At 43.4% G+C, this 12,147-nt stretch overlaps 1 protein-coding gene across 2 annotated transcripts in view; it reads right to left on the minus strand.

Moving 5' to 3' along the window:
* The window catches only part of mxra8a (matrix-remodelling associated 8a), a 28,290-nt gene extending 17,744 nt beyond the window's left edge, over positions 1-10,546 (minus strand). The window contains exons 1-3 of one of the 2 annotated variants that reach the window (XM_067431893.1): positions 10,411-10,546; positions 4,339-4,415; positions 4,124-4,200 (exon numbers count right to left, since the gene is read on the minus strand). In XM_067431893.1, coding sequence (XP_067287994.1) covers positions 4,124-4,175 — 52 coding nt within the window. In that variant the 5' untranslated portion in view covers positions 4,176-4,200; positions 4,339-4,415; positions 10,411-10,546. Of the gene's footprint in view, positions 1-4,123; positions 4,201-4,338; positions 4,444-10,410 lie in introns of those variants that run through there. The other variant, XM_067431892.1, reaches the window with a different exon arrangement.
* Positions 10,547-12,147: the final 1,601 nt, after the last annotated feature.

Consider the following 12,147-nt stretch of genomic DNA (forward strand, 5'->3'; position numbering starts at 1 on the left):
CTTGTGCTGCAGCAAAAGTACAGCAGATCCTGAGGGCAATAGAAAGACAGTAATAAGGATGTGTTAGAAGCCAGAGAAACCACAAACATCAGAGTGAAAAGCAGAGGAGGAGGGAGAGAGGGTCAAGGGTCAGGGGCTTGGAATCTGCTGAGGAAGCACTTTGAAATGCAGTGGCTTGTCTATAAGCATATTTCATTCACAGGCGCACACTTATATTCACACTAATGTGCTGTGGGCTAAGATACACCAGCACACAACTTTCTATATCTTTCTCATATTACATTCTTCATTCAAATTAAAAAGACATTTCTCCCAAAAAAATACAATTATGTGACTTTTGCTCACTCTCATGTTATTCCAAACCTATGCGACTTTCTTCTGCATAACAGAACAATAACTTACATGGAAAAACACTGGGATATTAAAGATATCTTGGGTTTCAAAGAAAAAAAGAGGGTAAACTATGACAATTTTCATTTTGTAGTGAACTTTCCCTTTAAGCTTTTTACAGTAAACCATAAAATGATTTTCAGAATGAGTATGAAAGTGAATTTAATTAAACTTGTCTCACTCTCTCTTTCTACAGCAAATGTTTCATTTTCTAAGTCTTAAGTCGGGGCTCAGATGTTCTTTTATGATATTAATGGATCACAACTTCAAAGGACCTGAATATAACTTAATAAAGAACTGTATTTTTTAATGATGAAAATGATTTCATAAATAGTTATACACCTGAAATAAATCTCAGCCTAGTAGAAAACTCTGAGCAGCGTTGTTTTGTCAGGGCTGGGTATATTTAAAGGCCTTGTCAGGTTTGTTTACATGGGTTAAAATATAGTAGAATTTTGTTGTCTCACAGACCTGCTGGGAGTGCAGAAACATAATATTATGGGATTTTCCACTCAAAAACTATAACAACATGTCAAATGTATTTAAGCTGAATGGTCAAGAAAGATAGAGAGTAAGTATAGTGAGCATTTTACTTTAGTAAGTTAGCGTACGGAGTTCCAGCAGGCTAGATGAATGGAACAAATCTTTTTAGAAGTTAATATGGAGGCAAAGACAGGTCCATATCAAACAAGGGTCAGTTTACCATGAAACATTAAGCTCTAACTGAAAAAAAGAAAGGAAAAAAAAAATGCCAATGGGGCCCTGTCTTGACTCAAAAATTGGTTAATCATAAGTTTACAATTGGACTCAATCTGCAATAAGATGAGTAGGTCTAAATAATATGTGCTTTTAATGTGTGTCAAGTGAATCACTCTGAGTCACATTTGAGTTCTAAACATGCAATTAGGTCCAATGTGTTAGGTAAGGGGAATTTTCTAGCCTGACGTGGTCATACTCAATTCTAGTCAGAATATGAGTCTGATACTGCTCCACTGGGCTGTAATTATGAGGCGTGTTTCAACCGAACCAGGAAAGACCTCAATGGGATAGACCAACAACCAATCAGAGCAACGAAGCGACGCATTGTCAAATGTTAACAGACAGAGCTCAACTGCACTGTGTTGCCAAGTCCGCGTTTTTTCCCGCGGTTGTTTTATATGTCCAAGGGTTGAAGCGACTATTATGTGATATATAGACCCATGAGTGCGAATTTTAGCAGGCAATCTTGTCAAAATAACACACATTTTACCCCCCTAACACCATTTTTCCCCCCGAGAACCCCCGAGTTCAGGGCTAGTAGTTGGCGGATTTCGTTGTAAAAACTTGGCAACCCTGTCTGCAACACTTTGAGAGAAATTAGGAAGGTAAATGCATACAAACAAGCTCTCTGTTAAGGATTCGAGTAAATATAATCCAAGCCCCTTTGATGACGTGCATGATTACGTTACTGTTTATCATCTGTCTGTCATCGTCTAAAGCCCGCCCTGATGATTTCATTGGTCCGAACAGTTTCTGTTTGGAGATAATTACTCCTCTATGGAGCGATGCCAGACCGAACTGCCCGTCCTAAAAATTTTGTAGGCGGGGCTAAGTTCGACTGGCATCCAGGCTAGGAATAGGGATGCACCGAAATGAAATTCTTGGCCGAAGCCGAAACCGAATAATAATGAAATGCTTGGCCGAACGCAGTGTTTCGCATTTTTTCCATTTATTTGGCAATTTTTTTTACCATTACAATAATTAAATAGTAAAAATTTGCTTTTTACTATTTTGTGTTGCTTTTCTGAGAAATAAATCAAATAACAAAAATACAATTTCAAAATATTTATTTAACGCTGATTTTTTTTAACATTCCAGCAGATATTATACAAACTAAGCACAACATAACTTAAAATAAATAATTAGTATGTAGAATGTAACTCTGTATGTCTACAACAACAAATGTGCATTGAATAGTGCAAAAAATGTGGATGAACCCACAACAAATAAATAACTGTCCTAGACATAAGCCTACTTAGCCTACTTCTTCAGGAAAAGCGGCAGGTTCTTCTTTATGAAAAGTAGCTTCTCTGCTTTCTCACATGAAAGTCAGTTCCTCTTCTCATCGATGACATGAGATCCAGCACTAAACAGTGCTTCCACACTGCTGACACGTTTGCTGCATAAAGCACGCGGCTCTCACTCTACGTGGGTTACTTTTTGATCGCGTCATTAAAAACGTCATTGTTCAGCAAAAATTATTCGGCCTTTTTACTTTTTACTATTTCGGTTGCCGAACATTCGGTGCATCCCTAGCTAGGAATTTTCTTGATTCACTCTGTTTTCAGAGCAGATACCTCCAAAAGAATAAGCTTCAGCTCTTGGTGAACCATCAAACACTTTAAAGGGTTAGTTCACCCAAAAAATAAATGTATGTCATTAATGACTCACAGTCAGATACCAAAAGGTATAAGTTTTAGTAGCCTATATATTGATTTAACATAAATACGTATATTCATTGCACCTATCTGTTCTGTTCAATGCTACTTTCATATTGAAGTCCATGGTTATAATTATTCATAAGTATGTTGTGTCATAACTACATCTCTGACGTTTATAATAAATTAATCAGTTTGAAAATCGGTTGAAAATTGAGCAAGTTATGAGTATTTAAAAGTACATGCACCATTAAAACACACTGTTACGAGTGAGCTAGCTGCCTGTGACAAGATGGCCGCCAGTTGCGGACGTCGACCTCCATTGGCCAACGAGACTTCTAGCCTTTATTATGTATATCTATGGTTTGACACACAGTCCGAATCATTGATCGATTTACTGATTCATGACCGTTTGAATCTTTATTTGAAAATTGAACACAAACAAGAAAAAGAAGATAATGCTGAATAAAGTTGTAGTTTTTGTTATTTTTGGACCAAAATGTATTTTCGATGCTTCAAGAGATTCTAATTAACCAACTGATGTCACATGATATGGACTACTTTTATGATGTTTTTATTACCTTTCTGGACACGAACAGTATAGTGTGCATACACTTCTCGGACTAAATATAAAATATCTTAAACTGTGTTCCAAAGATGAACAGAGGTCTTACGGGTGTGGAACAACAGGGTAGTCATTAATGACATCTATTTAATTTTTGGGTGAACTACCCTTTTAACAAGACCATGCATCGTGGAAGAACATGTCATGCCCACCACCTGAATTCCCAGAACATTCTGCATCTGGAATTTATTACACAGAGTATCCAGAAACATAGTTCCTTTATTTATTTTTTCTTTTATGTACTTAACATTTAGTGCTCATGGCATGCAACTTGGAATTATTGGAAGCAGAAACGTTTCTTTGGGTTAGTTCAAAACAAGTCGTCAAGGAAACAGGTATCTGCAAGTTATCTTCGCCAGCTGGTTTTGACATTTGGGTCTGGGTCTCAACAGTGCAAAATACAGACTGAAAACCCATTACATGACATTATAAAATGTTTAAACAGAAGAGAACCTTCACAAACATCTCAACAGACATGCAAAGAAACTATTACCTGACATGTTTCTACCACACAAACACACACTTTGATGCATAATTAAAAAATTAGGCTATACATTTTTAGAAGTCTGTTTAAATACATTATAGAATATCATTTATCCACTATTCTATCAGCAGTCAATGTAAGTAGAACCACAATAAAACTTAAAGAACGACAGTAACTTTGCTTTTACTGGATAAATCAGATACTCACGCTGAGCCAAGAAAAGCGCTTGAGCGCAGAAGGGCATAGCCAAGTTCTTCATGACCGATATATCCTCTTGGACCACTCTAGGATGTGTTGAAAACAGTATAAAGTCGATTTAGCAGTCTCTATTCACCTGACAAACATTTATTGCGAAGGAACACTTGCTGTTCGTCGACCAGCGACATCAGCAGCAGAGGCAGCAGTCTGTTCTACTGACCTACCTTCAGTTCACACAGTCCCTCCGCTTAGCCTGCCCCCTCAAACACGAACAACACACGAACTTCAGATGCTGTAATACCTGCATCCAGCAGGGATATTAAATAAGGTTCCCTTTCGAGAGAGGTTCCTCGTATTACGTATGGGAAAAACTCCTTTTCTCGAGAATGTGAAGCAAAACTTTTAATAAAGGTATCTATGTAAAGCGCAGTGAGCTGCACGGCCATAGCCCAGCGCGAGGAGCGCTCTGATTGGCCGGGCTGCGGCAACTGCAGGAACCTATGGTGAGGCGGCTGAGAGGAACGAACCAATGGGGGGCGTTCCAGAAGCCCGCCGAAAAAGGTGCTTATATTTGCATACAGGAGGCTATATAAGACCCTAATTCGCCATAGGTGTCAGATTTTATCTCCTTCAGCGATACCTTCGCTGGTCTCCGGAAGAAGCACCGCCGTTGAAAAGGCACCAGCGGAACCTGCAGCTGAGGACGACGGACTCCCTCTCCGCCTTCTCTGCCGTTCCAGCTACGCCATCCGGCGTTATATATCCTTTAAACTGTGTCTATGTTGAGTGTTATATGTGTTTGTGTTGCCGCTGCAACGCCACTTCTAGAGCTTACAGGCTTGTTCTACTCGAGGACTCTCTCGTTCCGCCGCGTCGTTAAGCGCCGCGGAAAGACGGAGCTCTTCTCACTCTCCCTCTGCTCTCGTCCCGTCGCGCTGAATAGCGCCGCGGAAAGAGAGAATGTTAGAGGACATGAGCACACTCAAGCCGAAGCTCTCTTCACTCTGCCGCCGCCGCGGCTCTTCTTCCGCCGCTGCCACAGAGTTGTTCCCACTCTTCTCTCATTCCGTCGCGCTACAGCCGCGGACAGAGAATACTAGAGTGAATAGGCGAACTCGAGCCGAAGCTCTCGCCGTGCTAGAAGCGCCGCGGACAGAGTTTTACCTCACGCTTCCAATTCTCTCGTCCTGTCGCTCTATCGCCGCGGACAGAGAATACTAGAGTGAATAAACAAACTCGAGCCGAAGCTCTCGCCGTGCTAGAAGCGCCGCGGACAGAGTTTTACCTCACGCTTCCAATTCTCTCGTCCTGTCGCTCTATCGCCGCGGACAGAGAATACTAGAGTGAATAAACAAACTCGAGCCGAAGCTCTCGCCGTGCTAGAAGCGCCGCGGACAGAGTTTTACCTCACGCTTCCAATTCTCTCGTCCTGTCGCTCTATCGCCGCAGACAGAGAATACTAGAGTGAATAAACAAACTCGAGCCGAAGCTCTCGCCGTGCTAGAAGCGCCGCGGACAGAGTTTTACCTCACGCTTCCAATTCTCTCGTCCTGTCGCTCTATCGCCGCGGACAGAGAATACTAGAGTGAATAAACAAACTCGAGCTGAAGCTCTCGCCGTGCTAGAAGCGCCGCGGACAGAGTTTTACCTCACGCTTCCAATTCTCTCGTCCTGTCGCTCTATCGCCGCGGACAGAGAATAATAGAGTGAATAAACAAACTCGAGCTGAAGCTCTCGCCGTGCTAGAAGCGCCGCGGACAGAGTTTTACCTCACGCTTCCAATTCTCTCGTCCTGTCGCTCTATCGCCGCGGACAGAGAATACTAGAGTGAATAAACAAACTCGAGCTGAAGCTCTCGCCGTGCTAGAAGCGCCGCGGACAGAGTTTTACCTCACGCTTCCAATTCTCTCGTCCTGTCGCTCTATCGCCGCGGACAGAGAATAATAGAGTGAATAAACAAACTCGAGCCGAAGCTCTCGCCGTGCTAGAAGCGCCGCGGACAGAGTTTTACCTCACGCTTCCAATTCTCTCGTCCTGTCGCTCTATCGCCGCGGACAGAGAATACTAGAGTGAATAAACTAACTCGAGCCGAAGCTCTCGCCGTGCTAGAAGCGCCGCGGACAGAGTTTTTCCTCACGCTTCCAATTCTCTCGTCCTGTCGCTCTATCGCCGCGGACAGAGAATAATAGAGTGAATAAACAAACTCGATCCGAAGCTCTCGCCGTGCTCATTCTACCGCCGCCGTGCTGAAGCGCTGCGGACAGAGAATACTAGAGTAAGTTAGACGAGCGAGCTCGGGCTGTTGGGTATGTCAAGAACAATGTCGCTGCAGCGCGCGCTTACTGCCAAGGAAGTTGTAATGGCTGCCTTGTCATGATAGCGCGCGCCCCTTCCACAGCGCGTTGCTGACTAGAGCGCGGCTTACGTCATAGCACGCGCTCACTGTCAGAGCATAAGGGCGTCGGAAAATGGCTGCCAAGCTAAGCCCTTTTTTCACTCTATCACTTCCAGTCCCCTTTATTCAGGCGGCTGGAAAGGTTTTTACACTGTAGACAAAGTGTCCACTACACAGTGTGCACCCCTACATAAGCACTGTTAATTCAGCCTCACAAAATCACAAATAAATCCCGCCGCGGCCGGATTACACCATATAAAGTCAACTAGCCTTATTGCAGTCAACTAGCCTGTGGTCAAACACGCTTGTCTGCATGCGCGCTTTCAGTCTAGACTAGAGCATAACGGCATTGTGGAATGGCTCACATACCACCCGCACTTCCTTACATTCTCCCAGTTCCCTTAAGTTAAGTGACTGGAGATGAAATATTGCAGTCAACTAGCCTGTGTTAAACACGCTCGTCTGCACACTAATGCTGTGTGCGTTTACCCCTGTGGATTTGCTCACTGGTTTGCACCGTGGGTATTCTACGTAGGTTGTGCGCCACTGCACATTGTTTACACTACACACAAAAGAGCTTTCTATGTAGGAAATGTGCCCACTTTACAGTCTGCACTCCTGCACCCAAGCACTTTTCACAAAGTTCACTCTCGCACACACAATATAAATGTGAGGCGTGCGCCCACTGCAAAGCCTGCACCGCCAAAACTAACACTATCCCCACAGTGTTACAAGCAGTGTTACAGCACAAGCAACCCGGCTAACAGGCCCCTATTACTAAGCGGCCAGCCCCCGAATCTAATTCAACCCCTGGCTTTACGAGCCCAGGCCTGGCAGGCCATTCCTGGTATATAATATTGGGTGTTGAACATATAAAATGAGGTTCTCGCTACAGTTTTGCTCGCAGACCCCGCGATTCAAGCCGTGGTCGAGCCCTCTGTAAGAAGCAGTGTCAGTCACGTGCTTCTCGCTGAGGCATTGAGACTGTTAAAGGAGAGAGCGGCGAAAACAGTACACCCGACGCTAGCGAGTCAGGTTTTTACTGTCGCTAATTCCTCATGCCGAAAATGGGTGGCGGTCTCAGGCCCATTTTCCAGGCATCTGAACAAAGCACTTATGACACGCTCGTTTCAAGGTGCTGACGGTGAAACAAATCCTCGCGCACATTCGCCCCGGGGATTGGGTTTTCTCAATAGATCTGAAAAACGCATACTTCACGTTACGATAACCCCCCACCCCCACTACAGGCCATTCTTGAGATTCGCCTTCGAGGGGCAGGCTTATCAGTACAGTCATTGTCATAGACTCAAGACTTACGGCATAAGAACCACCACGTCTTGATAATGTACATAAAATCGCTAGGGCAGCCGAGATCAGACTCTGTTCACTGCATGGCTAAGCATCTCCTTTTATGGGCAGAGCACAATCTGAGCTCCCTAAGGGCGGCTTACGTGCCAGGTATTCTGAATCAGGGTCCGGACATGTTATCCAGAGGACCCATGTCCCCAGGGGGATGGTCCCTTTACCCGCAAACAATTCAGCTTGCACAGCACACGCTGCCCAATATTTTTTCTGCAAACGCAGGGATGCCCTGGCCCATGTTGGCCCAGACTCCCTCTATATGTTCCCTCCGATCGCGATCCAGCTGCAGCCGGTGCTTTTTAATAGCCCCACTTTGGAAGAACCGCACATGGTTCTCCATACTGTTTCAGCTGTCAGACACAGCCCCATGCCTATTCTGCCAATGAAAGGGAAGGTCTGGCATCCCAATCCCGAGCTGTGGGCCCTCCACGTATGGCCCATCAACGGTATCCGGGAACCTCTCTGACAAGTTATGAACACTATTTCGGAAGCTAGAGCCCCTGCTATCTGGCAGCTCTGCTTGAAGTGGTCAGTGGTTTTCTAACCAATGTGCTACGCGAAACATCGACGCACACTCATGCGAACTGGCGGAACCGCTCGCTTTCTCCAAGAGCTAATGGATGCGGGTCGTCCCCCCTCCATACTCGGGGTGTGTGTCTCCGCCATAGCAGCTAGCCACGCTCCTATCGCGGCACATTCACTAGGGAAAAGTGATCTTATTGTGTGTTTTCTTAAAGGGGCCAGGAGATTCAGCTCGCCTTGCCCCTACCTCGGTCCCTATTTGGGACCTCGCCATGGTTTTGGAGGCCGTGAAGGGTTCCCCCTCCTAACCACTTCAGAACACGAGCTTGAAGCACATATCACTCAAAACCGTTTTTCTGCTGGCTGTGGCCTCGGTTAACCGAGTGGGTGGCTTACCTGCACTCTCGGTGAGCCCTTCCTGTCTTGAGTTTGGGTCCAGCAACTTCAAGGTTGTGCTCAAACCGAGGCATGGTTTTATGCTGAAAGTGCTATCAACCCCTTCAGTATGCAGGTCTTTGCACTGCTTAACCCGCGTCTTAGAGAGAATAAGACGCAAACATATTCTGCCCAGTCAGAGCATTGAGATTGTATCTAGAGCGCTCCGCCCCCTTCAGGCAGTCGGATCAGCTCTTCATTGCTTCGGTGGCCGCACTAAAGTTTGTGCTGTCATGAAACAGTCTCTCACACTGGATAGTGGATGCAGTCCCACTAGCATATAGGTCCAGGACCTAACCTGTCCTACAGGCATTTAAGCCCACTCCTCTAGAGGCATGGCCTCATCTTGGGCTTGGTCGTGTGACATTTCTTTGGAAGATATCTGTGCGGCGGCAGGCTGGGCCTCTCCGTCCACTTTTATCAGATTCTACAAGTTGGAGGTTCCAGCTCTACAAGCAGGGCTTCTCTCCATCTAGGCTCTATCTTGACCCTGGCAAACAGATTGCCTTACATTTTGGCCTGTACACATTAGTCCTTAAGCACTATTCATTCATCATAAGATCCGACTATGTCCGATCAGCTGTTCAAACGAACCGACTCTTCCGGTTCTTCATTCCCCTTATAAGCCGCCTCTGTCGGTGTCTCGGGGGTTTATAACATGTGCTTTGGGTATACTGGGTCAGTCAGCACACACGGCGCTTTACATTGTGTTCCCATACGTAATACGAGGAACCTCTCTCGAAAGGGAACGTACTCGGTTACTTTCGTAACCTCGGTTCCCTGAGAGAGAGGAACGAGTATTACGTTCCGTGCCGTGTTTATGCTTCTCAGGTATCGCTTCAGTCGATCTTAAAACCTGACACCTATGGCGAATTAGGGTCTTATATAGCCTCCTGTATGCAAATATAAGCACCTTTTTCGGCGGGCTTCTGGAACGCCCCCCATTGGTTCGTTCCTCTCAGCCGCCTCACCATAGGTTCCTGCAGTTGCCGCAGCCCGGCCAATCAGAGCGCTCCTCGCGCTGGGCTATGGCCGTGCAGCTCACTGCGCTTTACATAGATACCTTTATTAAAAGTTTTGCTTCACATTCTCGAGAAAAGGAGTTTTTCCCATACGTAATACTCGTTCCTCTCTCTCAGGGAACCGAGGTTACGAAAGTAACCGAGTACGATTTGCGAGCAAATATGAAAACTGAAAACAGTTCTCTTTAGAAAATGAAATACGTCAAAGTAGGCTGTCGTTGTTGACAAACTTATGTGTTCCCAAGAGAAAATTAACGTACGCACGTGGCTACACGATTATTTTTCCGTTAGCTTTCAAAAGCTAAAAAGTTTTCCCTCCCACCTCCTGTTATTTTAACACACAAAGTTTATCGAAGGAAACGCACATTTAGTTTGTTCCGAAAAACAAAGTAAAAAAAACACGATTAAAAAAATATTATTATTATTAAAACCTTATTTTGTATATATTTTAAAATATTTTACATATGATCATTCAATTGCATAGTAGTACCATACTGTATTTTATATAGACCTAGCTAGGCCATTGTAGACAGCTAGACGTAACGCCTGGTAATAATTACTGATGGTGGTGCTGGTGCGCCAATCGCTGTTTCATCAAGGTGCTGTTGGTGTGTTTACTGGCTTAGCTCGCAGCGTGGTTATAGGCCACAATGCAGACTCAGCTCCCGCAATGAGCCATAAAACTCTAGGGAACAAACAATTAAGACAGCCTCATTCTCCCCACACACACACACACACACACACACACACACAAAAAAAAGGGGGGGGGGGGGGGCTGCCAGCAAAGAGAGGAGCAGCTGTAGGTTCTTTCAGTTCCTTTATAATGATGTGAAAGCAGCCTTTACGATTCATGCTCAAAATAACTAGCAGGTATCATTTCACCAAACATTTGCTGAAAACCGATTTCAGTACTAAATAATATGTGATGTCGTGATAACTAGCCTACCTACCTGTAGCACGTAGCACATTTGCTTAGTGGATGTAATATTTTGGCCTAGCCTGGTTATATTATTATATATTATATATTTGAGTAAAGCCTACATAAAAATGAAGATGATGATGGAAAAATAAGTGGCATGACCACATATTTTTCCATCAGCTGTACAAACAACAAATGAAGTCAAAGATTAAAAGTGGATATTTGCTGCCACCTTCTGGATTACGCAAATATTGCAATTATTTGACTGGTCAACAGATCACCAATACGATCCAGTTCTGCGCTCTAAAAGTTCGTCAAATAAGTGATTACCTGTTCAGATACTCAAAATAACTAGTAACTGCTCATAAAGTAGTTCATAATGAATTAATAACGAATTCAATAATTTTCTCAAAATGTAATAAAATCTTGAGCTCATAACGTTTACATTATAAGAAAATGATTACATTATAAACTCAGCAAAAACGTCATATTTGTATTATTGTAGTTTTTAAAACATAAAAAAAAAAGTATTCCCTGCTAAATGCAACATTTAAATATTCATATTGGTAACACTATTTTAGGGTTAAATTCTGGCTATTAAAACTAGTTGCTTATTAGCATGCATATTAGGATATTGACTGTTTATTACTTATAAAGCACATATTAATGACTTTTTCCTACATCCCTTAAGCTAATACCTAAACTTAAACACTACAAAAACTACTGTAGCCTACTAACTATTAAAAATCAGTAATTTATTAAGGCAAAAAATCGTAGTTAATAGTGTACTACGACTATACTAAAATGTTACCATGTTTGTTAAACATAAAGCATTGGTATTCCTTTACATTTTAGAATATACAATGGTTTGTTTATTAATAATAATAGCATTAATTAATATTTAAATCTGTTGCATTCTCAGTTTTTACAGTAGCTTTTTAAAACTACTGTAAGAGAATAATAATAATATTTTAAAGTATAGTTTTAAAAGCTCTTACAATAATGAAAATATAACGTTTTTGGTGAGTTTATAATGTAATACCTAATGTAAAAATGTTTATTACATGATGAGCTCAATATTTTATTACATTATGAGAAAATGATGCATGCTGAGGCAACAGTGCGCAGAAGTCACCAACTTTCTGCAGAGTCAATAGCTACAGACTGGTCTGCGGGGGTCTGTCTGGAACTTGACTGGCCTGCACAGAGTCCTGACCTCAATCCGATAGAACACCTTTAGGGTGAATTAGAGCAGAGACTGCGAGACAGGCCTTCTCGTCCAGCATCAGTGCCTGACCTCACAAATGCGCTTCTAGAAGAATGGTCAGAAATGACCATAACTACACTTTTAAACCTTGTGGAAAGCCTTCCCAGAAGA

The sequence above is a fragment of the Pseudorasbora parva genome, chromosome 22, assembly GCF_024679245.1.
Source record: "Pseudorasbora parva isolate DD20220531a chromosome 22, ASM2467924v1, whole genome shotgun sequence".
NCBI lineage: Eukaryota > Metazoa > Chordata > Actinopteri > Cypriniformes > Gobionidae > Pseudorasbora > Pseudorasbora parva.